This window comes from Arachis stenosperma, chromosome 5 (genome assembly GCF_014773155.1).
Source record: "Arachis stenosperma cultivar V10309 chromosome 5, arast.V10309.gnm1.PFL2, whole genome shotgun sequence".
NCBI classification, from domain to species: Eukaryota; Viridiplantae; Streptophyta; class Magnoliopsida; order Fabales; family Fabaceae; genus Arachis; species Arachis stenosperma.
Window position 1 is genome coordinate 124,544,765 of NC_080381.1, and position 27,354 is coordinate 124,572,118.

The 27,354-nt window shown below is 40.4% G+C and overlaps 1 protein-coding gene across 4 annotated transcripts; it reads left to right on the top strand.

Annotated features, from left to right (window-relative positions):
• The first annotated feature begins 572 nt into the window (after positions 1-572).
• Positions 573-7,939, top strand: LOC130978998 (translocon at the outer membrane of chloroplasts 64-like). Of its 4 annotated transcripts, none has more exons than XR_009086509.1 (14): positions 573-960; positions 1,603-1,755; positions 2,249-2,373; positions 3,444-3,569; positions 3,805-3,987; positions 4,149-4,293; positions 4,589-4,757; positions 4,835-4,969; positions 5,968-6,168; positions 6,428-6,555; positions 6,641-6,692; positions 7,112-7,247; positions 7,334-7,493; positions 7,665-7,939. XR_009086509.1 is itself a non-coding variant. In XM_057902335.1 (13 exons), exons 1-13 carry the CDS (start codon positions 740-742, stop codon positions 7,414-7,416), a joined length of 1,857 nt encoding a protein of 618 aa, XP_057758318.1. In that variant the 5' UTR covers positions 574-739; the 3' UTR covers positions 7,417-7,939. The 4 variants fall into 4 exon arrangements, 2 of the variants coding, with proteins under 2 accessions (XP_057758318.1, XP_057758320.1); XR_009086510.1 differs by having other exon boundaries at positions 575-960; positions 7,112-7,181; XM_057902335.1 differs by having other exon boundaries at positions 574-960; positions 7,334-7,939.
• The last annotated feature ends 19,415 nt before the right edge of the window (positions 7,940-27,354 follow it).

A 27,354-nucleotide genomic window follows, 5' to 3' on the forward strand; every position in this document is an offset into this window, starting at 1 on the left:
ATTTAGTATTTATATACTAAAATAGAAAACATCAATACTGAAAAATTTTTATGGTGGAGAAAAAAAAATAGATGAAAAAAATTTAACAAAAAATTAATTATTAAATTAAAAAATTAATAAAATATATATTAAAAATAAGTTAAATAATATATATTTTTATACAAATATATAATGCTAATTGGTAATTTTTTTTATCTATACCAAACATTAAAAAAAAAGTGAAAAGAATAAAAACTAAACGGTTTTATACGTTTTAGGAGCAAGAACAAAATAAATAATAAATACAAGAAAAATTACAAAAAAGATAAACCAAAATTCACCATTTTATAAGGCTAAGAAGTAAGAAGTAAAAAACTAACAACTAATTGAATAAAATTTAAATTTTTTAAATTTTGAATTTTTATTTTAAAAAATAAAATATAATTTTTTATTTTTAAATACTTTTTTATATTTTTTTTATTTATAAAATAAATGATGAGAGTTTATATTTATTTTTTAAAATAAAATTTAAAATTTAGAGGATATAAATTTGATTGAATATAAGGAAAAAATAAAAAGAGGAAGAAAAAGCAAGAGAGACTGAGAGTAGTTAACTACTTCTCAGCTGCTCGTGAAATCGTGAATATAGCCATAGCTCTATCCCATTCTTCTTCTTCTCTTGGTTCTCACCATTGGTGGCGCTTCATCTCTCTCTCGGTGATTGTGGAAGAAGAAGAAGAAGAAGAAGCTACATAGCAGTATGGGGCCCCCACAACCCGCGAATCACGTATGGGTCATACTTGGTCTTGGTTTTGCTGGAATCTTTCTCATTACTGCAAAGCTCAAGAAGAAGAAGAAGAGCGTCAACAACAACAATTTTGGCGCTTTCATCCATAACCTTCAGCTTCTTCCTCCGCCTCCTCCTCCACCTCCCAAAGCACCTCTCCCTCTCTCTCCACTCACCTTCGCCCTCTCTGACCTGTAAGTTTCTCTCTCCTAATTTCATTCCTTTTTCTGCTTTTGCTTCGTGCTTCGTTCCTGTTTTCATCTATACTTCATCAATTCCTATGCTTTTGTTTTTCATCTAAGGTTCCTTTTTCTTTTTTTTTCCGGGCTTTATTTGAATATTTTAAAAAAAGCTGTGTTTTTGGACATTTTTAGTTTTCATAACTTGGAGTATACCTCTCTATCCAATTGGATTTGTTATCAGCTCTTTATTTCAAGCTTTTCTTGTTTGTGCTCAAGCACTTTTATTCTTGGTAGTTAACTTAATAATGTACTGTACTACCATGTATATGTAATTATGTATTAGAATTCTCTTATATTTTCTTGATAACGTGTAATGTTGTATGAGAGAAAGATGTGCAAATGAAATTGTTGGATAGATATAAATACTGTTAGCCTATTATATTTCATATTTATTACTCTCATAAACATGATTCTCTCATATTAGTAAGTTATTTTACAGGAACAAGTAACATTTTAGGTCAACCAGTATATATTTTTTCTGAATATTCACGATGATTATTTAAGCCGTTGCAGCATCAAAACTTTATTTTATTTTTCATTTTTTTTGCAATAAATTAATGAATCAGATTGTTGTCTTGTCATGATGGTTACCAGATTTGACATAGATGGACATGTTGCTACATTTGGGCATCCAGAGTGGGCTAGGACACACGAAGCTGCCTCTCAGACATGTCCTGTGGTATCTGCGCTGGTCGAAGGAGGTGCAACCTGCATTGGGACTACTGTTGTTGATGAACTAGCTTTTGGGTTGGTTTCATATTCCATTGTTTATTTATTTGTTTCTTTTCGATTCCCCTCAGCCATGTCTTGGTGGGGAGATATGGGCTAGGCTTTGTTAACTAGGTATATACTCAGGAAAGTTATGCTGAATTATGATGTTAACCAAATTGAGTATAGAAAAATAGGCACCTGGCCATGAGTAAAAAAAAAAAAAAAGAAATGTAACAAATATGCGGGTCATCGAGAATGATCTTACATAAGTTAAAAAATTATTTGAATGTCTAAGAAATGATATTATAGACCATGTTGACCTAAAAATTTCTTCGTGTCTAGGGATTTGGCTAAGGAGATCAAAGAATGACTGAATATATTTTTGCCTTATGTCCACCATATGGTGTAGTAGATAGTAAATGATATTCAATAGTTTACTTGGGGATTTTTAGAATGAAAGCTTTTCCTATTTTTTTATCTTCTGGATTTTTAGTAAATACATTTTCTGTTTGCAATCTCTGATTTGCAGTCTTAGTGGTGAAAATAAACATTATGGAACGCCAACCAATCCTGCTTTGCCTGCTCGAGTACCAGGCGGCTCCTCCAGCGGTGCTGCTGTTGCTGTGGCTGCCAATTTGGTTGATTTTGCCCTTGGTGAGCATCATGATACATTTAAAGTAGTTTATCCTAGTCATTACTTGTTTGCTTTCTTGGTACAGCCGATACTTGTTTTGTAAGACATGCTCAGTTTCATTCTAGATGACATATTTATAAAAGAAGAGTGTATGTGTTTGTGTTTGTGTTCATTCATATCTAAATAACAAGACCAATATGATGTTGTATAGAAAAGGCGGCTTCGTTTTGACTCTTCATATTGAAGATTGTTGAGTTGTACAATAATTAGCCTATAGTAATAGAGTTGATTCCTGTCTCAATTTGGGCCCTTTTTTATATATATAAAATAATTTTTTCCTACATGGGAAATGCTGGATCATGAATTTGGTATGTAGGACATCTAATGGATAGTTGGTTGATTGGCTGGGGGTGAGAGGTACGCTTGTTGCCAGTAAGGCAGAGGAAATCGAGATTTTATGTAAAATTGGAAGAGTAAATGAAATACATAAAACATGAAATCGTAACAAGATTTAAATTATAAAATCGTCTGACCCAATGAAAATTTTATAGAATCCGTTAACTCATTCAAAATTGTAATATCGGGAGATTATAAGGGATAATTGAAATTCTAGCTACTATAGTTGCCACCAGGGGTATGTTGTGAGAGAGACAAAACACGGAAAGTTGTGTCCTTGTCCCTGTCCCCTGAAACGTTCTCATGGAGATTTCTCATGCTTTGGTGAAGTTTATATTGATTGGGAGTTGAAACCAAAATTCAAAAATTGTATTTTCCAATTCAAGACATATCTAGACATTTGATGGATTAACTAGCAAAGCCGTTAGTTTATGGGCAACACAATGCTGATGTAAACTTAAATCTTGAAGGCATATTATTAACTCAAATCATTGAATTTTTTATATTTACCTTTTTTTTTGGTTTTGGCAAACTCTTGTGCTCTATCATTTTAGGAGTTTATGGTTCTATTCCAATTCTTGCTAGTGTTTTTATTTATTTATTTTATTGTTTTTTATTAATTAACCAAATATAATATGCTGATATGTGAATTTATTTCTGATATAATCACACTTTCCATAATCATGTACAACAGGTGTTGATACCGTTGGAGGGGTAAGAGTGCCTGCTGGATTTTGTGGCATTTTAGGATTTCGACCTTCATATGGGGCAGTCTCTCATGTTGGAAGCATAACTGTTTCAAAAAGCCTGGACACCATTGGTATGCATGATTTGATTTGTTATTTGTTTTATTGACTAGTATACTTCTTCAGTCTAAAAGATCAATGATGAGAGCGTTATCCCAAATGGCACTAAGTTCCTTTAGGGGCTGCTTGACCCCAGAATTGAATCCCTGGCTCCATTATCATGATTTTTCTGTGGAAGCTAGTATTATGTCATCAAATGCATTTTGTTGAATTTCTTTTTAACTTTTAACAATGAAATGGCTTTTGCAGGCTGGTTTGCAAGAGATCCTAATATTTTGCGACTTGTTGGGCATATACTTATGCAAGTACCATATATATTTCAACGCAATCCACGCCAAATAATTATAGCTGATGATTGTTTTCAGCAACTAAATGTCCCTCTCGACAGAAGTTCTCAGTTGGTCATCAAATCTGCTGAGAAGCTTTTTGGAAGTATGTTCTATTACTATGTGCTAAATTTCCATTATGTCGTCTTAAGGTCATTGTTAACATGTCCTTTTTCTTTCTGTATTTTTTAATTATTCTTTTCTTTTGTAAATGAATATTACTTAGCTATTTTCTTGAGTTCTCCACCAATTTTCTTCACTCCTCAGGGCAAGTATTGAAGCATATAAATCTTGAGGACTATTTAAGTTCTAGTGTTCCTACTTTGAAAGAGCTCTCCAGTCTAAAAACAAATGGTGAACTTAAAGTTTCGTCATTGAAATCACTTGCAAATGTTATGCAGTTTCTACAAAGGTTAGTTGATATCTTTCTGATGTTGAAAAGTCATACAATGCAATAACATTGTATTGGCAGAATGGAGCTCCCCGCACCTAGACGGCCATGCAAAGGCCATTATCACAAATTAAACATGCTACATCAATTATCAAACAACATTCAGGAAATAGTTTATTTTATCTTTTGAATTTTCTCGTTTTAATCCTCAACGATTCTGCAATTTGTTCATTATCTTTTAAGTTTGACTTGATCCTTGTCATCTATGCAAATTTTAATAATATAGAATGATTATTTTATTATCCTGTGTCAACAGACATGAATTTAGACTTGTCCACGAGGAGTGGATAAACACAGTAAAGCCTGATCTTCATCCAGCTGTTTCAGCAGATTTATATGAAAAGTTTGAGGTATCTGATGTAGAGGTTGAACACTTTAAATCCATTAGAAATGAAATGCGTGCTGCTGTCAGATCTCTTTTGAAGGTAATGATTTTTCATCACTATGCATCTCACACTCATAAATCTTTCTGATTAATTTTAATACGGTTTATGCTTTTAAGAATGAAGGAATATTGGTTATTCCTACTGGAGCTGATCCTCCTCCAAAGTTGGGTGGCAAAGAGATCTCATCAAAGGACTATTGGAGTCATGCATTTAGTTTGCTAAGTATTGCTAGCATATCAGGATGCTGTCAGGTATAGTTCTCTCCCCTGCTGGAAACTGTATATCAAGTTCCTTTTAGGGCATGTTTCATTTCTGTTTTATTTTTAGTGTTATCCATCCTTAGGATTTTGCGAAGAGAAAAATGAAAACACTGAACTCTTGTTTTCTGTTTTTATTTCTTGTTTTCACTTTTTACTTTAGAAAATCCTAAAATTAGAAAACATTGAAAATGAAAAACCAAACAGGCTCATACTTTCCTTTTCCTAGTCTTCATACAACACGAAATAATTGTTTGCAGAAGAAAAATAATGTATAGCACATAGACAAACATGTATAGCACTTTTTTGCAAAAGAAAAATAATATATTACATTATTGTAAATAATGGAATCACAATATTGTTTGGAAATGGGTGGGCCCCGGGTAATGTAGTAACAGAAATAACCGAGAGGAAGAGTAATAAGAAATGAGAGAAGAATTAATGTGGTTTAGCTTAAAGTCTACATCCACCAACAAAGGCGACAACAATGAATTTTGCAGTGAAATATGAAGAGGATAGAAGATAGGTGACACTGAAAAAGAGATACAACTTGGACAACCACACTAGCCGAGTAAAATTTCCGATGAGATACAAAGTGGTAAATAGCAACACTTCACTCAAACCCAAATCCCAAATACATTATAATATTTATCTCACTGGTGTATACACACTATCCTCACAAGTCACAAATGAGGGAGAGAAACTTAAACAAACGTAATATTCTCACAATGGAATATAAGGGAAGAATGTGTTGAATCAGAGAGCAAAGTGATTTGCTTCTGCTGGGATTTTGTGTGGTTGTGTTTGGTGCTTTAAGAGTTGCCAATGAGCTCTCTATTTATGGTTATGGGCTTAACAGCGACATAATCATTTCATACCACTGGTGGCTAAATAAAAGCTACTTTGGGTGGATTATAAAAGTAGCAATGCGAGTCGCATTACACACCCTTGTGATTATTTTCTCATCCACATTTTGCTGATTGTCTTTTCAGGTCACAATACCATTAGGAATTTACGAGAAGTGTCCTGTTTCGGTGTCCTTAATAGCTCGGCATGGTAATGATTGCTTTCTACTGGACACACTACAGACCATGTATTCTACACTCCAAGAGCAGGTTGATATTGCTGCCAAAAGTAAATCACCAAGAAATGTTGTCACTAAGGAAGAAGCTGCTGAAATTGCGAAAGAAAGGGTATTTCTGCAACTGTGTTAGATAAATTCAGCACTTTATGGATTCTGCTTTCATTGTGCAACATGGCCTGCACATTTTATGACATCATCTTTGCTTACAACTCGGCTGCTATAAACCATACTTATCTTTCGTTTGAATCCATGTACATTAAACACTGGATTTCTTTCTTTCTTCCTTTCTTTTTCTTGTATTATTGTTACTATTTTTTTTATTTTATTTTTTAACCATTTTTTTTCCGGTTCATTACTCAATGAGTCAGGGAAATCAAGCTTACAAAGACAAGCAGTGGCAGAAAGCCATTGGATTTTATTCGGAAGCCATAAAACTGAGCAGTGACAATGCAACATACTACAGTAATAGGGCCCAAGCATATCTAGAACTTGGAAGGTAGCATATCATTCTTGATGGTTTCACTTCTCAAAAGTTATTTAGCAAACATCATAATTTTTTATTTTATTTTATTTTTATGCAGTTACCTCCAAGCTGAGTCGGATTGTACAAAAGCAATTAGCCTTGACAAAAAGGTGATTTACATCTATAAATAATCCTGAACTTGGATAGTAATAAAAGTTCTGTGTGATTGATTTTCTTGACGTACAGACAAATAATTATTTCTTACAATCCAAAGTCCAAATATCATGAGTCCACTTCATATGAAACTTTATCTAATTTTGTTCATGCCAAATACGAAAGGTAAAAAGCAAGTCAATCTATTAGCCATCTCCCTTTGGCTCCTCTTTAGATCTTGGACTCGGGCTTATTTATTAAGGGAAGCACTTTGTTTATTCTTGCATATTCTATACTTCCTTGGATCTAGTAGCTGTGCAAATTTTATTATATATTGGTATTAATTCCGTCTTTTTTCCTGCAGAATGTCAAAGTCTAGTAGCTGTGCAGAATTTTATTATATATTGGTATTAATTCCCAGTCTTTTTTCCTGCAGAATGTCAAAGCGTATTTTCGAAGAGGTAGAGCAAGAGAGATGCTTGGCTACTATACTGATGCAATCGATGGTAGGATCTTTCACTCGGTTCAGACTTGCGTGCGACAAGTATCTGCATGCTACTATATTTCCCTGTGTACATCTTTGTTTCATTGTTGCTCTCATTTTCATATGAAAGTTTCAGAATTTTCCAAATCATAGGTGAACTGTTTTTCTTTGCAGATTTTCAATATGCCTTGGTACTTGAACCAACCAACAAAATGGCATCCTCCGCTGCTGAAAGATTGAGGAAACTATTCCAGTAGATATATCATTCTGTCCACTATATGTTATGGCTTCGATAAGTCGTTGCTGGCTGCCGAAGGGTTCCAGAAACATGAAGGTTTTGAACCTACTCATTTCTTGTTATAGTATTCATACAATATTGTGTTAGGTGGTGTCAGCAAAATTATACTTATTCTTTGTCCTTTAAGGCAATGAAAGCTAGTATTATTCAAGTTCTACATCACTAGTGTTACTGCCAAAAGTAATTTAAGGTCCAATTTTGCTTTAGGTAAATACATTACGATTGTAATGTACTACAAGTGATGTGAGATTGTGAGGTATAGTGCTCATGACTAAAGCTCAATATTTTGATTTTGGGATCATTGGTCTTTGAATTTTCTATAAAAGCACTCACCATTGGTGTCTGAAGGTATCTTACTACCTTGTGGTAAGATCTCAAATACCTCATTTTTATTTTACTAATTTTGATCTTGTAGACGTCTCTATAAAATGTCATGCTATTTAAAAATCATTTGAATATATAATGTGAATTGAAAACGATGTAACCCCCCCCCCCCCCCCCCCCACAAAAAAAAAGGCTCTTTTATCATATATATTCATAAAAATACCTTGTGCTGTTTATAAAACTTGAGCTCTAGTTCGAATTTAGAATATAAGTATATCATTTTAGCCAATTTTAGCTATTATTATTATTATTATTATTATTATTATTATTATTATTATTATTATTATTATTATTTGTCATAGATAAAAAAATGGATACACTAGTATAAATAAAATCAATGAAATATAATTGTTTGAAATTTATTAATTTACATATACTGACTTGTTCAATTACAGATTTATTCATATCCAATTTTAACAAAATTTGGTATTAAGTTATCTGTTATGAATTCTTATAATTCAGCAGTAATAACAATAAATTTTATATTATAAATTTTTTTACGTGTAGTAGTCTTATCAAAGATCTAACAATTTTGCAATAGTTTGTTACAAAAATAAACTTATAAATAAAAAAAGGATATGATAAATGGCGAAGATCAAGAGAATCTAGCCTTTTGAATCTTTTGATACACGCTTGAGTATCCAACTATCCATTTTCCACTATAGCAATTTTCATGAATCTTTTTGGTCAATTTCTTCAGATTAGAAGGATTTTCCCAAAATGTAAGTTTAGGACATGGTAAATTGGTAATGTCTATGGTCTCTAAAGCACTATGTAAGAAATTCCTGATGTATGGTTTAAATTGTTTTAGGACATAAGATGTTAGTATTGTTAGATTTAACCCAACATTAAATGTAATTACAAACCGATATATGTTGTGATAAGATCAATTAGGTGGATGCCCATTTATGATGGGCAGTTGAATATTCTCAAGAAAAAATGTATTTAATAGGGTTTGAAAAAGAAACTTTATACATGTATAAATAGGAGGTTAAGTCTTCGTTGAATATACACATCAATAACAATAATCTCCTCTCTTTCTCTATATTGTCTTCTCTTTTTCATACGTTGATAATATATCATAGTAGTGAATATATAAATTCCTTCTATTATTATAGTGAAATAATTATATTAGTGAATATCAAAACTAGAGTCTTCTATTTACATTTTATTTTATATTATATTTTTCTTATTTATTTATTCTACAACACGTTATCAGCACGAGACTCTGATCAAATTTTAGGAAGATTCCAGGTAACAAATTTTCATTATGTCGAAACTCTCTCATTTTGAATTCAATGCCCTTGATATATCTGGAAACAATTATTTATCATGGATATTAGATGCTGAAATCCATCTTGATTCAATGGATCTTGGAGATACCATTAAAGCTGAAAATAATGCATCTCAGAAGGATAAAGCCAAAGCCATGATTTTTTTTGTCGTCATATTGACGAAAGATTGAAAAATGAATATCTCACATTAAAAGATCATGCAGATCTTTGGAAAGACCTTGAAGAAAGGTATAATCATCAAAAGACGGTGATACTTCCTCAAACCCGATATGTTAGAGAAAATTTTTTCAACCTTCCATGCCTCGAATGTGCTCCTGCAGCAGTAATATCGAGAAAAATGATTTAAAAAATATTCTGACTAATTTCTTGCCTTTTTGTTGCTGAGCGCAACAATGAGTTACTCTTAAAAAAATCATGAAGCACGCCCAGCTGCCCCGCCCTATTTCCTGAAGCAAATGCGGCAAATCATAACCCCAGAAGAGGTAAATGACAAGATTTTGGTAATAAGAAAAATTATGGAAGGAAGAAGAATTATATTCACAAGAAAGGAGAATGCCATTTGGACTTTGTAATGCTCTAGCAACTTTAGAGAGGTGTATGCTTTCAATTTTTTCTGATATGGTTGAAAAGTTCATTGAGGTATTTATGGATGATTTTTCTGTATTTGGTGATTCTTTTGAACATTGCCTTAAGCATCTATCTCTTGTCTTGAAACGGTGTCAAGAGTCAAACCTTGTTTTAAATTGGGAAAAATGTCATTTTATGGTTACAGTGGGTATTGTTCTTGGACACCGGATTTCAAGTAAGGGGATTGAAGTTGACAGAGCAAAGGTGGATGTAATTGAAAAATTACCACCACCAGCTAATGTTAAGGCAATCAGGAGTTTCTTGGGTCATGCAAGATTTTATAGGAGATTTATAAAGGACTTTTCTAAAATTGCTAAACCATTGAGCAACCTGTTGGTTGTTGATATTCCTTTTGTGTTTGATGCTGAATGTCTGCATGCTTTTGAAACTCTGAAAGCAAACCTTACCTCTACCCCCATCATAGCTCCCCCTGCTTGGGATTTACCATTTGAATTGATGTGTGATGCTAGTGACTTTGCTATAGGAGCTGTTTTAGGACAGAGGCATGGTAAGCATATTCATGTCATTTACTATGCCAGTCGTGTGTTAAATGATGCCCAAAAGAATTACACAACTACAGAAAAGGAATTATTAGCTATTTTGTATGCTGTTGATAAGTTTATGTCCTATTTAATTAGTTCTAAGGTTATTGTTTATACTGACCATGCTGCTTTGAAGTACCTCCTAACCAAGCAGGACTCTAAACCAAGATTAATCATATGGGTGTTACTCCTTCAGGAGTTTGATATTGAAATAAAAGACAGAAAATGGTCAGAAAATCAAGTAGCTGACCATCTCTCCAGAATTGAGCCTGAAGCAAGAGTACAAACACCCACAACTGTGATTGAGACGTTTCCAGATGAGCAATTGTTCCTCATTCAGCAGGCTCCATGGTTTGCAAATATTGCAAATTACAAGGCCATGAATTTCATTCCAAATGAGTACAATAGGCAACAAGTGAAAAAGCTATTGACTGATGCAAAGTACTACATTTGGGAGGAATCGTACCTTTTTAAAAGGTGTTTAGATGGTATAATCCGGAGATGTGTCCCAGATAAAGAAATACAGTAGATTCTTTGGCACTGTCACGGTTTTGATTATGGAGGCCACTTTGGTGGTGAAAGGACAGCTACAAAGGTCCTTCAGAGCGGGTTTTACTGGCCGACTTTCTTTAGATATTCAAGAGAATTTGTGAAGCACTGTGACAGACGCGAAAAAGCCACGAATCTTCCTGCCAACCATGAAATGCCACAGCAGGAAATTCTTGAGGTTGAGTTGTTTGATGTGTGGAGTATTAATTTCATGGGACCTTTTCCACCCTCACATTCAAACCACTATATTCTAGTGGCAGTTGATTATGTGTCCAAGTGGGTGGAAGCTGTGGCTCTACCCATCAATGATGCCAAGGTGGTGATGAGTTTTCTTCAGAGATATATCTATAGCCGGTTTGGTGTCCCAAGGACACTCATTAGTGATGGAGGAAGCCACTTCTGTAATAGACAGTTGGACTCACTTTTGCTGAGATATGGAGTCCGCCATAAAGTGGCAACCCCCTATCACCCTCAGACAAGTGGACAGGTTAGAGTTTCCAACAAGAAACTTAAGAGGATTCTAGAGAAGACCGTCAATGTTTCAAGAAAGGACTGGTCTATGAAGCTTGATGATGCTCTTTGGGCATACCGGACAGCTTACAAGACTCCTATTGGCATGTCCCCTTATCAGTTGGTCTATGAAAAAGCTTGTCACTTGCTAGTTGAGCTGGAGCATAAATCTTAATGGGCAATCAGGTATCTGAATCTTAATTTAGAAGCTGCAGAAATTAAGCGAATGCTTCAATTGAATGACCTTGATGAATTCAGATATTCAGCCTATGAGAATGCCAAGCTCTATAAGGAGAGAACCAAGTTATTGCATGACAAGAAGATTGCCATCAGAGTCTTTGAGTCAGGATAGAGAGTGCTTCTGTATAATTCAAGGCTCAAACTTTCTCGGGAAGCTGAAATCCCGGTGGTCAGGACCGTTTGTGGTTACCAGAGCTTCACCATATGGTCATGTAAAAATTCAAGAGGAGAATTCTGACAGAAAGTTTACAGTAAATGACCAGAGGTTGAAACACTATCTTGGAGGCGAGATTGAACGTCAGAGGTCCGCTCATCTGCTGAATTAGCAGAACTGACTGTCAAGATAGTGATGTTAAAAAAGCACTTGTCGGGAGGCGCAGAAGATTTTCCATTGAGTTGATTATATTATTTGTTTGATTTTTATTGAATTTTTTACTGTTTTTCTTTTTTTACCTATGTTTGGACATGCAGAATTTTTGAAATAGAACAGGTTCTGAAACAGAGCTACGGATGCGCAGAGGACAATTTCATTCGGGAGGACCTGCACCTAACTTGAGAATCTTTAAGTTAGGCGCCACTGGATACGCATCAAGAATGATTTCATTCGGGAAGGTCTGTGCCTAACTTGAAATTTTCCAAGTTAGGCGCAAGGTGGAAGACCAATGACTCTTGTACTCTTGGGAAGGTCCAAGTAAGGTGCAGTGAGGGAAGGTGTAATTTCAAGTTAGGTGTGCTAGGGACAGCCATGAGGACAAGGCTTCAAGTTAGGCGCACAACTTGCTTGAGTTGGGTGCAAGGACCTATCCCTTGCTCCAAGTAAGGTGCAAGGAAGAAAGACGTGATTGCAAGTTAGGCGTGCTGGGTAGGCTTGTTCTCCAAGTAAGGCGCAGTCATACGCCAAGTAAGGCGCAGCCTTAGCTTCATTAGGTGCTGAAGAAAGGCCAGGGTCTACGTAAGGCATAGCGAGGAAGGCTTAATGCAAGTTAGGCACAGTGCCAAAAACTCTCACCAAGTTAGGCGCAGGTCACGCCTCCAACCATTCAAGTAAGACGTAGCCTTACTCCCATAGTCCCTTCCCCACCTTATTACCCCCTCACCCCAAATCCAACACACACTGGACCAAATCCCCTTCACCCCTTACCCACCAAATCAAAGATACTTTCCCTTTTTCCAAGCCATGCCCGTGACTCCAACCCTTTGACCAAGACCCACCCATGACCCCCCTCTCTTTTACTAACCCCCTATAAAAACCCCACCCCTTCTCCTATCGAACCACACCTAGCTTCGTGCATTAATCCCTTCCCTCTTCCTCTTTCACCACCCCTCTTCCCTTTTCCGTGATCACCCCCACCTACCCCCTCATTCCTTTCCCATTCAAACTAACAGCCTCCCCCATTAATTGACCAAAAAAACCCACCACCCTTATCTTTCTTCAGCAACACAAGCAACCCGATTTCCCTCTACCCGCCTTCCATACCACAAACCCTATGCCCCCTCGTCCCCCTTTTCTTTTTCTATTTTAGTTTTTTCTGATTCAAAAAAAAAACTTTTAGCATTGGCTCTTTTTATCTTCTGTTCTTTTACTTTTTGGTTCACATTATGTTTTTCTTTCTTCTTCCCCTCTGTATTTCTTTAGTTTGCTCGGGGACGAGCAAAGAGTTTAAGTTTGGTGTTGTCGATCTACTTTCTATTTTTCTTTCTGTTTTTCTGTTGTAATGGCACCCAAGACTACTACACCTTCAAAGAAAAAAAAGGGAAAGAACCGGTCACTAGTTCTTATGACACAAACAGATTCAGGTCCAAGCTCCATGAAGAACTTTTTTATGAGTATACTATAAAGAGGCCTGTGGTTCCGGAGGTAAGATTTGCTCTGAAGCCGGATGACTATCCGGAAATCCAGTTTCAAATTAACAACAGAGGGTGGAATTTTATGTGCAAACCGCACACGGAGGTTGGGCAATTAATGGTCCAAGAGTTCTATGGAAACCTCTGGATCACATACAAAGACATCGAGGGAGTGAATGAAAAGACTTATGAGAGTTATGTAAGAGGCAAGACCATTATATTCACCCCAACACGCGTCAGAGAAGCCCTCCACCTGCTGTATCCACCTCAGCTAGTCCCCAGTTACAATAGACGAATGGACAATAATCAGGAGCTGAATCTGGTTATTGAAAAATTATACATTCTGGGTTCTCAGTGGAGGCTAGGTGCTGAGGGAAAGCTGAATCACTTTAAGAGCACTGATCTAACCCCTTTAGCTAGAGGATGGTTGGATTTCGTCCGAAGGTCCATCATGCCTACTAGCAACCGATCCAAATGCACTGTAGACCGGGATGTCATGATTTACAGCATCATACAGGGAGAAGTGGTGGAGGTGGAGGATATTATTCCAGAGCAGATATACAAGATTGCCTCCAGCCCCTATAAGAAAGCTAGTATCAGATTCCCACATCTGATTTATCGCCTGTGTGAAGCAGTAGGGGTAAAGATGGAGAATGATGTCCCCATCTCTGTTGAGAAACCAATCACAAAGAAGAGAATGATGACCCACAGAGAACAGCGTAGAGTCCACCTGGAAGAGCAGGTTGAGAAGAAAGCTCAACAGGATCAGCCACCGCCTCAGGGACAGCATGACCCTCCTCAAGAATATTGGCAGCAGCTCACCACCTCTATTGAGCATATGAGAGTCGCGAACGACAGTCGCTGGCAGCAGCACACTGTGTATGTGGAGGAGATGAGAGCAGTACAGGACAACCGTTGGGCACATCTCTGTACCACCCTTGATGAGATGCGGGCTGCTCTGGAATTTCAGCGGCAGGAGATTCATCAGCTGCGACAGGACTACAGCTGCCTAAGAGGATCTCACGGAGCACAGCCCGATGGGAGAGATCCCCACCATGGAGATTGAGGTGGTCCAGTTCTTTTCACATTCAATAGTAGTTTGCCATTACTTTAATATATTCCTGTCTTTTGTTATTTTTTCTCGTTTATTGCATGATCCTTTATTAGATAAATTCCTAGGTTCTAGTTTAGTTCTACTATTTTGAAATTTTCTGTTATTTGCTTTAATGTTGAAAGGTGTCTCATGTATTGCCCACTGAGCTTGAAATCAAAAAGAAAGAAGAAAAGATATAGTGCATGAGAAATTGAGTTTAATTTTAAGAGTAGTCTCATTTATCCAAATGTGATGGTATATTCTGCGACTCTGAATGCATGATATAAATATTGCATATTTAAATTTGAATCAAAGAATGTTGATGTACAAGGAACAGGAATTTAGAGAACTATTATGAATTCTCTGCAATAAGTGAAAGTTTAATCCTTGAAGCAAAAGAAACAGTAAAAGAAAAAAATAAAAGCAAGGTCCAAGGCTCTGAGCATCAATGACTAGGGAGGTCAGACATGATTAAAAGCTCAAAGAGTTGTTTCCCTGGTCATATGCTTGTGGTGTGATTATGTCAAGTAATCCTTGAGACAGAAAACTAAGAGTCGAGATCAAATGCATTTAACAGAGTATGCCAAAGGCTTTGAGCACCACTGTCTGGGAGTAACTGAAAGGAAAATCAGAGTTTAAAGAGAGTTCCCCAGTTAAGTGCTTGTGGTATTTCTGTGTTAAGTGAAACTTGAGACAAAACATTTAAAATCACGGCTAGGCTCAAGGTGCAAAGCACCAAAGAAAAGAGAATAAAAGGAAATTTGTTGTGTTCAAGGATTAAATTGAAATACAAAAGATTAGAGAATTCATAATATTATTCGGATTTTAATTCCGAATGACAATGACATCCTTCTAATTCAAAGGAGAATGGGATGCCAGAACTATTCAGGATTGCAGTTGTAAACCCCACTATAAGAAGAGACATGAGCTTAATCGAACTCTCATTCTCATGCAAATTCACATCCTGGGCCTATGTTAATTTTGGTTGCTTGAAGACAAGCAACAATTCAAGTTTGGTGTTGTGATGCGTGAGCATCTTTCCTATCTTTTCCTAATGAATTTACATGCAATTTGTTGAGCTTAATTAAGAATTTATTATCTTTTAGCCACTACAGATGTTACTTTGAGTCTTCTGCAATTCTGTTTATTTTAGGTAGCATTCGGCTGGAATTGATGGAGTTTTCGCAGAGAAAGAGAAGAAGACGACTGATGCTGTCAATCCTGACCTCTCTGCACTCAAACCTGAATAACTTGAGTTACAGAGGTCCAATGGATGTGATTCTAGTGGCATTGGAAAGATAACTTGTAGAGATTTCTAACAATATTTAATAGTCCATACTTCTTCTCCACCAAGTCAGCAAGGATGGCACCTAACTTGAGAACTCTCAAGTTAGGCGCCAAGATCAACTAAAGCCATCAACTCAAAGTAGCCAAGGTGGCGCCTAACTTGAGATTTTTCAAGTTAGGCGCCAGGATAAAACAAGAGCGCCCAAGAAGCTCTGCCTAGGCTGCGCCTAACTTGAGATTTCTCAAGTTAGGCGCAATGCTCAACAACAACACGTAAGAGAAGTTACTCCTTTCAAGTTAGGCGCATGAGATACTCAAGTAATGCGCAGTGCTCAAGCAATGCACACCAAAACGCATCAATTAGCAAGACTCCAAGTAAGGTGCATGACAACTCAAGTTAGGCGCATGATCTTCCAGTTCAAGTGGTCCCAGCGTCTGAATTAAGAGTGCTCAAAGATTTAATTAATTATGATTTAAATTTGAATTTTATTTTAAAATAGGAAAAGATATTATTTTAATTTTAGAAAATAGATTTTTAAATTAATTAGGATTAGATATAAAAGGAAGAAACTTTTCTTCTGGGGATTATTCCACCTCATTCCAATTTACAGTTTAAGAGAATCCTAGTTTCCACTCTGAACCATGAGCAACTAAACCTCCACTGTTAAGGTTAGGAGCTCTGTCTATTATATGGATTGACTCTATTGTTTTTCTATTTTAATTTCTGCATTGATTCATATAATTCAAGAATTGTTTTCGTTCTTTATTTTATGAAATTGGGTGGAACAGAAGTATGACCCTCTTTCTAATTGAGTTATTGTATAACTTGGAAAAGCTCTTTACTTGAACAACAGTTTAAAAAACATATTCTCCTAAATTTCTAATTATCTGTATTTAACGGGATACGTGACATATAATCCTCTTATATTTGGGTAATTAGGATTTCTGTGGCATATAACTATAATTGAACTTCACCCTCTAATTGGAATTAATTGTCCAAGGAATTGGCGGTTGATGAGAGTTAGAGGAGACTAAAAAGGTCTAAGGAATTAGGGTTTAGTCACATATGGTTTGTCATGAATTAAATCTTGCATGATTAAAATAGTTAGCAAGGTTGCGAGAACCGGACCGGTCAATAAACCGGTGAGGTTACTGGTTCAATGGTTCAATGGTTCGACCGGGGTTCAACCGGGGTTCAACCGGTTTAATTAAATATTAAATAAAATTATTAAAAAATCTAAAAATAATTTTAAATATATTAATTTAATAAAAAACCGTTAAAAAACCGGCCGGTTCGACCGGTTTACCGGTTAACCGGCCGGTTCGACCGGTTTTTTACCGGTTTTTTGCTGGCCGGTTTTTGAGCTTACCCGGACCGGTTAACTGACCGGTTCCCGGTTTTTCTGGTTGAACCGGCCGGTCCGGTCCGGTTTTCAGAACCATGATAGTTAGTAAGAAAAGTCAATTAGAAAAATAGATAACTCTGAAGCTTTAACTGTTTCTCCATATATTATTCTCAACTTATTTACTACTTGTCTTCTAATATTATGAGTTTACTGTTTAATGCTTTTTAAACTCACAAACACCATTTTCTGTTTGTCTAACTAAGTAAATCACTTAACCATTGTTGCTTAGTCCATCAATCCTCGTGGGATCGACCCTCATTCACTTGAGGTACTACTTGGTACAACCCGGTGCACTTGCTGGTTAGTTGTGGTTGTAATTTTCGTACCATACAGCTATATCATGGAGGTCCACGAAACAGACGATAGCAGCAACCTCCTTTATTCATGCTGAAATACTAGCAATACATGAAGCAAGTCGCGAGTATTTTTGCCTCAGGAGTTTGATCCAATATATCCTGTCATCATGTGAACTGATTGATCATAAGATAGCTCCAACTGTCCTGTTTGAAGATAATACAGCATGCATTGCTCAACTTAAAGGCGGATACATCAAAGGTGATAGAACAAAGCATATTTCTCCAAATTCTTCTTCACTCATGATCTTCAAAATCAAGGGACAATTGATATCCAACAGATCCGCTCATGTGACAATCTGGCAGATTTATTTACAAAGTCACTCCCAAAATCCTCCTTTGAAAGATTGGTACATGAAATTGGGATGCGCCGATTTTGAGACATTAAATGATGTCGACGAGAGGAAAAAATTGTACTCTTTTTTTCTTGGTCAGGTTTTTTTCCCATTGAATTTTTCTTGACAAGGTTTTTAATGAGGCAGTCCCCGTCACAAAAGATATTGTACTCTTTTTCCTTCACTAAGGTTTTTTCCCACTGAATTTTTCTTTAGTAAGGTTTTAATGAGGCATATCCCTAAATGGACATCCAATGGAGAGTGTTGTGATAATATCAATTAGGTGGATGCCCATTTATGATGGGCGGTTGAATATTCTTAAGAAAAAATGCATTTAATAGGCTTTGAAAAAGAAACCTTATACATGTATAAATAGGAGGTTAAGCCTCCGTTGAATATACACATCAATAACAATAATCTCCTCTCTTTCTCTGTATTGTCTTCTCTTTTTCATACGTTGCTAATATATCATAGTAATGAATATATAAATTACTTCTATTATTATAATGAGATAATTATATTAGTGAATATCAAAACTAGAATCTTCTATTTACATTTTATTTTATATTATATCTTCCTTATTTATTTATTCTACAACAATATATGAGATAGTTTGATTAGACCAACGATTTTTAGATTTTTTTTTGTTGAGAAAAAGTATTGATTAGTGGTTAATTTTTTTGGAGAGTTCTATAGTATAGATAGCAAGAGACATCTAGAGATCTAGATCTAATGTGGATGCGCTGCCATTGGGATGTGTGTGAGAGAATAGGTTCAGCCAAACGGTGGGACCTATGTCAAAAGGCTGTTACAGTCAAGTGGGTTTAGGTCGTATGTCTTTTCTCTTGTGTGAGATGATTAAAGATTTAAAGAAAAATAATCTCTGATTTTTTAGTAGGTGGACATTTAAATTTTTAAAGATTTAAAAATACATTTAAATTTGGACATATTGATCCATAAGTTTAATTTGTCTTATTTTAAAAACTCTCTTGCGCGTTCATCTGTATTGACCAAGTCAATACAATAGGAATCTCATTTGATTTTTCTATTGAGTCTAACACACCCAAATAAACATGAAAAATCGATATGTCTAAGTTTTGAAAAAGTCAAAAATTTAAATGTCTGCAGATAAAAAGATCAAAGATTTTTTGTCCTTTTCTATTTTAAAAAAATGCATGACTCATAAAGTTATTAACAAATTCTACTTTAAAAATCAAAAAGAGAAAAAGAATCATACTTTCTTGTGATTATCACTGTAAGTTGTAATAACCCAATTTATAATTTCATCTATTTTATCTATTTGTTTTATTTTGGGTTGAAGACTTATTAAAGACGAATGCTGTTCGGTTGTCGGGTTCCGGACAGGTCGGGTGTGCAAGTGAGGGGGCGAGGACACCTTGGTTTGGGTCGCACTGATTGCGGGTAAGTTGAACAGACGAGCACTCGTCCTGGAGAGAAGATGAGGGGGGTGCCACCTGCAAATACACTCCGACGCTCAAGTCAGCGATGTGCAGGCGGGCAGAATAATGAGGTGAAAGGATGTGACATACCTCGGGGGAAGAGCCAATCTTCCCCTTATATACATGTCAGTAGTGGGCCCCTTGTGAGGACAGGCCCATATTCCCCAGGACATTGTCCTGCAGCCGCGTGTGGGTCGTACAGGACACGTGTCCGGGTCGTTTGAAAGGCGTGGAGTCGGGTCGGGTGGAGCTCGGGCTAGGGTCGACCCGTCGGGTCTTTGGGCCGGGCCGTAACAGTGCCCCCCCACGCGCCAATGGTAGCCGTGGAAGCTATCAATGGCGTGTTGTCTTGTCTCTCACTTGGGGTCGTCTGGTCGGCCGTTCGTGATAAGGACGTGTCCTCTGCGTGCGTGTCCTTTGGTTGCGCCAGCAACCGTTTCGTCGCATTGTTCCCCGCGCCGAGCATTAAATGCTCATAATGGGGTGAAAAACCCCTGCTGAAAAGACCATTTTGCCCCCAGTCGTTTCGCGCTTCCTGGGGTAGTTTTTAAACGGGGCAGTTTGAGCACTTTTCTCTTTCTTTTGTGCCTTCCTCTTCTCTGCCCTCTTCTTGCTCCCAAATCTCAACACTTCTTTGCAGTGCTGCTGTGTGCTTTTCCCTTCGCATCTTTCTTTAACAACTACTCCGTCGTTCTTCCATTAATTCAGGTAACTTTCGAATCCCACTCTCTTTTATGCATTATTTTTGCATGTTTGTTGCTTGGTTTTTTGATGTTACTGTGTAGCCTTTTAGTTGCGAGTAGATGTGTTAGGGGGGAAAGTACCATTCCAGGGTAGGCTTTTTCTCGTTCTTTTCGCCATTTAGTCTTGATTGGCCTTAGTCGGGGAGTCGTGGGGGGTAGTGTCTGTATTCGGCCTGAGCAACCGATCTCTTAGACTGACTGGATGGTCCCCCCATGTAGGTATGGCTCGCACGGTTTCCCGGGCATCCGTTAACCCCGCGGCGTACGATCCCTATGCTTGGGTCGTTTCCGACGTGAAGGATTCGCCTAACCAAATGGGCGAGGAGGAGCTCACCGAGTTCCGACAAGCCGAGTACTTGTGTGGAGGGACTGACGAGGAGGCAAATTATGACGTTTTCGTCCCGGCTCCTCACGAGCGATTGTACGAAATCAACTTCCAACCCCGCCAGGTCGCCGACTGGATTTGGTTCTACAAAGCCATGTTCACTCAAGTCGGAGTTCGTATTCCGTTTTCAGCCTTTCAAATGGCGCTTTTAAATCGAATTTCCGTGTCACCGTCGCAGTTGCATCCGAACAGTTGGGCCTCGATCCGCTGTTTCGAGATGGTCTGTGAATATCTCGAACTGCCGGTGTCCGTGGATGTTTTCCTCTTTTTCTTCACCCTCACAAACCCTTCCAAGGAGGGGAAACACAAAAAGGGGTTCATGTCCTTCCGGTCTGCCCAGGGTCGGAAGATTTTCGATTTGTTTGAAGATTCTTACCATGGGTTTAAGGACAAATATTTTAAGGTCCGTCCTGTCAAAGGTCGTCATCCCTTTTGGTTGTCTTTGGAGGGGGTACGGCTCATCCCGACTTATTGGAGTTTCGGGGCAGGGTCCAATACTTTTATTAAGGTAACCTATAGAGGCATGTCGGCGGTGGATAGGCAGATTGCCGAGGTGTTGATGGCAGTTTTTGGGAATAACCAAGTAAATCCCCACCTCCTCATGGGTGACCGGGAGTCCGGTCGTAATTATATTTGTGAGAAGCTTTTTACTTTACCCTTTACCTTTTTTCCTTTTATTGATATTATGTGGTGATTAACCGACCTTCTTTGCTTTCCTGCAGTGGATATGTCTGCGTCGGTGACGGGTCTTCCCGACTTGTTTCAAACCTTTCTAGGCGGTGATGACGAGGAGGGTGACGAGCAACCCGCCCCCGAGGGGCCTGATGCTCCTCCGGAGGTCAAGGATGTTCCCGAGCAGAGGGCCGCAACCGACGAGATTGGCACCTCGGCTCAAGGTGCCGCGGTTGAAGGTGGCAAGGCAGTCCATGCCTCCCCTTTCCGCGAGGTGATTGGAATTGGGGGTTCCGTGCCTAACCCGGATGTTGAGGCGGAAGAGGTCCCCAACCCGAAGAAAAGAAGGAAGGCCTCCACGGCGTCGTCTAGCCCTGAGGGCGTCCTTACTGTCATGGAAAGGAATTTTGACGCCGGGAACTTCATAGACTCCCAGCTGATCCCCGGTACCGAGGAGTATTTCCACGAGTCATCCCTTGCCGGGCAGGCGAGGTGGATGTATCGCACTCTCCTGCGCGGCGCAGTCATAGCTCGGAAGGCCGAGTTCGAACTGTCCGGGATGGAGTCTCTCCGCAGGAGGTTGGATTCTACCGGGAGGGCTAATAACGAGCTGAAAAGTGAAGTTGAAACCCTTCGGGAGCAATTGACTCAATCTTCGGAAAAACTGGACGCTACCGAGAAGAAAGCCACCGCTGCCGAGCAGAAAGCTACCGCCGCCGAACAGAAGGCAACAACTGCAGAGAAGAAATAGAAAGAGTCGGACGCGACGGTTGAACGTTTGGTTGAGCGCGAAATGGCTTTGGAGGGTCAGGTCGGCGCGGCACAAAAGCGTGTGGCCGAAGTTGAGAAAGAGAAGCAAGCCGTGGAGGCCGAACTGGCAACATGGAAGGCGAAGTATAAAGACGTCGTCAAACAGGGGAAGGGTGCGATTCTGGCGACCGAAGAGGCTCTTAAGGCTCAGGTCAAAATCATTGCTCCCGAGTTCGACACATCGGCAATCGGCGTTCGTAAAGTCATTAAGGATGGCCAAGTTGTCGATGTCCCCAAGAAATGAATCCTTTATTTTAAAGTTTTTGTTTAGCCGTTTTGTTTTGGCTTGTGAATAATCTTGATTTTAGCCGTTTTGGCTTGCGAACAATTTGATCTTAGCCGTTTTTATTTTGGCTTGTGAACAATGACCTTTTTTGGTCGCTTGCTCGTGTTGTCGCGATAAACCTTTTCTTATTCGTCTGATCGCGTTATTGTTTCTAACCGTTTTGGTTTATAGTTGTCGTTTATTCGTCTGATCGTGTTATTGTTCCTATTAACCGTTTTTGGTTTGTAGTCGTTTATACCGGCGGCCCGTGGCCTTTCGTGTAGTTATTTGTTACAACGGTAGTTGATGATCTCCCGGGGTGATCAGTCCCGGGTCGCACGTCGGCGTTAGTCATGACGAGATGGTTTATCTGAAAAGCGGAGATAAAATAGGGTGGAGAATTTGCACAAGTATATCTTATTTGGTAACCACATAAAGGACTTGAAAGCTACTATAAAGTTCAAATGACAAATTAACTACTTAGCTAGATAGCCGGCATGTCGTTCCGTCCTCTAGGAGTAGAATCTTCTAAGGTTGTCCGCGTTCCATGTCCTCGGGACCTCCTTGCCATCAAACTTTTCTAACTTAAAGGCTCCTTTTCCCATCACCTTTTTGACTCTGTAGGGGCCTTCCCAGTTTGCCGCTAGCTTGCCCTCTCCGGGGGTCGGCAGGCCGATATCATTCCGCCTTAGGACGAGGTCGTTTGGCTCGAATTCCCTCTTGAGCACTTTGGTGTTGTAGCGCAGAGCCATTCTTTGTTTTAGCGCCGTTTCTGTCAAATGGGCCATTTCCCGGGCTTCATCTATCAGGTCCTTTTCTACGGTTTCCTCCACGCCTTTCAAAAGCAACCGCGGACTTGGTTCACCGATCTCCACGGGTATTACTGCATCCACCCCGTACGTTAGTCGGAAAGGAGTTTCCTTGGTGGAGGATTGCTCGGTTGTTCGGTAAGACCAGAGGACCGATGCTAGCTCGTCGGCCCAAGCACCCTTTTTGTTGTCCAACCTCTTTTTTAGCCCTGAAAGAAAGGATAACCTTGTTGGCGGACTCCACTTGTCCGTTCGTCTGAGGGTGTTCTACCGAAGAGAACCTTTGTTTTATGCCCAGGCCGTTGAGGAATTCCATGAACTTCTTATCAGTAAATTGTGTGCCGTTGTCGGAGATGACGACTTTCGGTATCCCGAATCGCGTTACCACCTGCCTCCACATGAACTTCCTGCAATTAGATGAGGATATGCTGGCTAGCGGTTCGGCTTCTATCCATTTGGTGTAGTAGTCAATTACGACAATGAGGTATTTGACTTGCCCCGGGCCGACTGGGAAAGGCCCTAAGAGGTCGACTCCCCATTGAGAGAATGGTCGAGAAGTCGTCAGCAAGCTTAACCCGGAGGCCGGCGCCCTGGCAAAGTTGGCGTTCTGTTGGCACTTTACGCATTTTTTGACGAACTCTTTGGAGTCTGCCATCATCGACGGCCAATAGTATCCGGCTCGGATTAGTTTCCTCGCTAGGGCCTTGCCTCCGATGTGGTGCCCACAGCAGCCCTCATGGACTTCCCTTAGGACGTAGTCCGTCTGATCGGGGTGAAGGCACTTCAGTAGGGGTTGGTTGAGCCCTTTCCTGAACAACTGTCCTTGGATGACGGCGTATTTGGCCGCTTCCCTTCTCAATTTTGCCGCGTCCTTTTCATCACTGAGGAGTTTGCCGTGTTCTAGGAAGTCGGTGATGGGGTCTAGCCATGAAGAACCTAGGCTTGTCACGTGCAGTGTGATTGCTGGTTCTCTCGTCATGCCTTGGATGAGAGACCGGTTCCCTTCTCCCGGCTTTGTGCTAGCTAACTTCGACAGGAGGTCTGCCCGTGTGTTCCTTTCTCTAGGTACGTGGTGGACCGTGACCTCTTCGAACTTTTGGCTCAAGCTTTTAACCTTTTCCAGGTACTTCTGAAGCAAGGGGTCTTTGGCTTGGTAGCTACCGTTTACTTGGGAAGTGACGACTTGGGAGTCACTGCATATTTCCAGTCTTCTCGCGCCGACTTCTGCCGCTAGGGTTAAGCCTCCTATAAGGGCTTCATATTCTGCCTGGTTGTTCGAGATGGGAAACTCGAATCTGACCGACTGTTCGTATATAACCCCAATCGGGCTTTCCAGGATGATCCCGGCACCTCCAAAGGTCTGGTTGGAGGCTCCGTCCACATGGAGCTTCCACCGTGTACCCACGTCTTCGCTTGGGTCTCCCGTTACTTCAACTAAAAAATCCGCCATGGCCTGCGCCTTGATGGCTTGCCGGGGCTCGTACCGTATGTCATATTGGGAGAGTTCGATGGACCAAGTCATCATTCTTCTCGCCAGATCGGGTTTTTGGAGAACTTGCTGGATCCCTTGGTCCGTTCTGATGACAACTTGGTGACTTTGGAAGTACTGTTTTAACCTTCTCGAGGAAGTTAGGAGTGCTAAGGCTAGCTTTTCCAACTTGCTATATCTTAATTCTGCCCCTTGCAGGGCCCTGCTTATGAAATAGACTGGCTGTTGAGCTTTCCCGTCCTCCCGTACCAGAACTGCGGCCAGGGCTTCGCTTGTTATAGCGAGGTATAGGTATAGTGGCTCCCCGTCCTTTGGCTTCCCGAGAACGGGAGGTGCCGCCAGGATTTCCTTGAAGTGTTAAAAGGCTTCTTCACATGCGGGTGTCCACTCAAACGCCATCCCTTTCTTCATGAGGTTAAAGAATGGCAGGGTCTTTGTCGCCGAAGCTCCGAGAAATCGGGATAGTGAGGTCAACCGTCCTGCCAATCTCTGGACGTCCTTGATGCAACCCGGGCTCTTCATCTGGAGTATTGCCTGGCATTTCTCCGGGTTGGCTTCTACCCCTCTCTGAGTTATCATAAATCCCAGGAACTTGCCGACTTCCATGGCGAAGGCACACTTGAGGGGGTTCAGCCTCATACCGTGTTGACGGAGGGACGCAAATACACTTGCCAGGTCGTTCAAGAGGTCGTCAGGTCGTGTTGTTTTTGCCAGGATGTCGTCCACGTAAACTTCAACTGTTTTCCCTATGAGGTCGCGGAATATCCTGTTCATCAGCCTTTGATATGTTGCCCCCGCATTTTTCAAGCCGAATGGCATTACCTTATAGCAAAAAGTTCCTCCTGGCGTTATGAACGCCGTCTTGTCTTCGTCGGGACGGTGCATCGGTATCTGATTGTAACCGGAGTAGGCGTCCATGAAACTTAGATACCGGTATCCCGCCGCGGCGTCGACGAGTGCATCTATGTTGGGGAGGGGGAAGCAATCTTTGGGGCATGCTTTGTTAAGGTCAGAGTAGTCCACGCACATTCTCCACTTGCCGTTGTGTTTTCTCACCAATACCACATTCGAGAGCCATGTCGAGTAGTCCACTTCCCGTATGAAGCCTGCTTCTAGGAGGCTGGCCGTTTGCTTGGCTACCTCCTCTGCTCTTTCCGCCGACATCTTTCTCCTTCGTTGAGCCACTGGGCGTGCTTCCGCCTTGACGGCTAGATGATGTGAGATGATTTTTGGATCTATGCCCGGCATGTCGGCTGGTGTCCAGGCGAACAAGTCCCTGTTGGCCCTTATCATTTCAATCAAAGGTTCCTTCAGCTCATGTGGGAGGTTCTTGTTAACGAATGTGAACTTTTTCTCTTCGTCACCGATTCTAAACTTCTCCAGGTCCCCTTCTGGTTCTGGCCTCGGCTTGTCCTGTACTCTGGCATCAAGGTCGGCTAGGAACACGCCGGATGCTTCCTTGGACTTCTTTCGAAGGGAAAGGCTGGCGTTGTCACAAGCGACCGCCGTCTCGAGGTCTCCGCTTATGGTGCCTATGGATCCGTCATCGGTAACGAACTTCATAACTAGCAGCCTGGTGTTGATTATGGCTTCAAAATCGTTGATTGTTTTTCTTCCCAAGATGATGTTGTAGGCTGTGGAATCTCGGAGGATTACGAACTCGGCCATCGCCGATCTTCGGCCTTGGATTTGCCCCACCGAGATTGGTAGGGATATGACTCCGTCCGGTTTGATGAAGTGGTCGCCTAGCCCGATAACCCCGTGTTGGTGAGTCGTCTGGTCGGCATCCTTTAGCCCTAGTGCGTCGAACACGTTGCGGAACATGATATTTGAATCAGCTCCTGTGTCGACGAGGATCCGTTTGACGAGGCCGGTTCCCACTCTGGCCGTTATGACCATGGGGGGTTTTCCGGGGCGTCGCTGAACCATTGGTCTTCCGGGCCGAAAGAAATGGATGGAGGTTTCTTAGAGCCTTGCACCGGCGAGGATGAGATCGTCAGGACCTTAGCGTCTTTCTTGTGTGCCGATCGGGATTTTGGCGCGGCGTTTTTTGCCGTTACCACGTTTATCACAGTGAGGCCGTGGTCTCTGTCTTCGGGTTCTTGTCGCCGCTTAGCCGAACGGGTTTTGCCTTCCTCGTCTTGATCGCGATAACGTCTCCTCGGCTCCCTGATGAGATGGGAGAACGCTGCTAGCTTTCCTTCCCTTATCGCTTGTTCCAGCGCATCCTTCAGGTCAAAACAGTCCTGCGTCTGATGACCATAACCCTTGTGGTAATCACAATAAAGGTTCTTGTTTTCTCCCGTTCGGTCCTTAAGTGGTCGAGGCTTCGGAAGAATTCCCTTCTCTGCTATTTGCTGGTAGACTTCCACGATGGGGAGAGTGAGTGGAGTGTAGTTAGTAAACTTCCCGACCCGAGGGAACGGTCTAGGTGCTTTGTTTGATGCCTCCTCCCTAGATTTTTCTTTTGCTCTCTCTCCGTCACCGGGTTGCCGAGCCTGGCTGTAGCCGGACTGCCGCTTATTGGCAGCCACGACTCGGCTGACTTCCTCATCGTTTATGTACTCCTTGGCCACCGTCTGGATTTCATGCATTGTCCAAACAGGTTTCGTGGTAAGGTGTTTTCGGAAGTTCTCGTTGAGGAGGCCGTTTGTTAGGCAGAGACTGGCCACCGAGTCGGTTAAGCCGTCGATTTCCAAGCATTCGTCGTTGAACCGATCCAAGTATCTCCTCGTCGGTTCTCCTTGTCTCTGGGTTACCCCTAGAAGGTTGATAGGGTGCTTGGCCTTCGCGATCCG

Excerpts from the sequence above, each read along its gene's own strand:
- LOC130978998 (XM_057902335.1), top strand. The coding sequence starts at position 740 with ATGGGGCCCCCACAACCCGCGAATCACGTATGGGTCATACTTGGTCTT. Across the intron at positions 4,758-4,834 it reads CTGTCAGATCTCTTTTGAAG|AATGAAGGAATATTGGTTAT; the intron begins GTAATGATTTTT and ends TATGCTTTTAAG. Across the intron at positions 6,556-6,640 it reads GCATATCTAGAACTTGGAAG|TTACCTCCAAGCTGAGTCGG; the intron begins GTAGCATATCAT and ends ATTTTTATGCAG.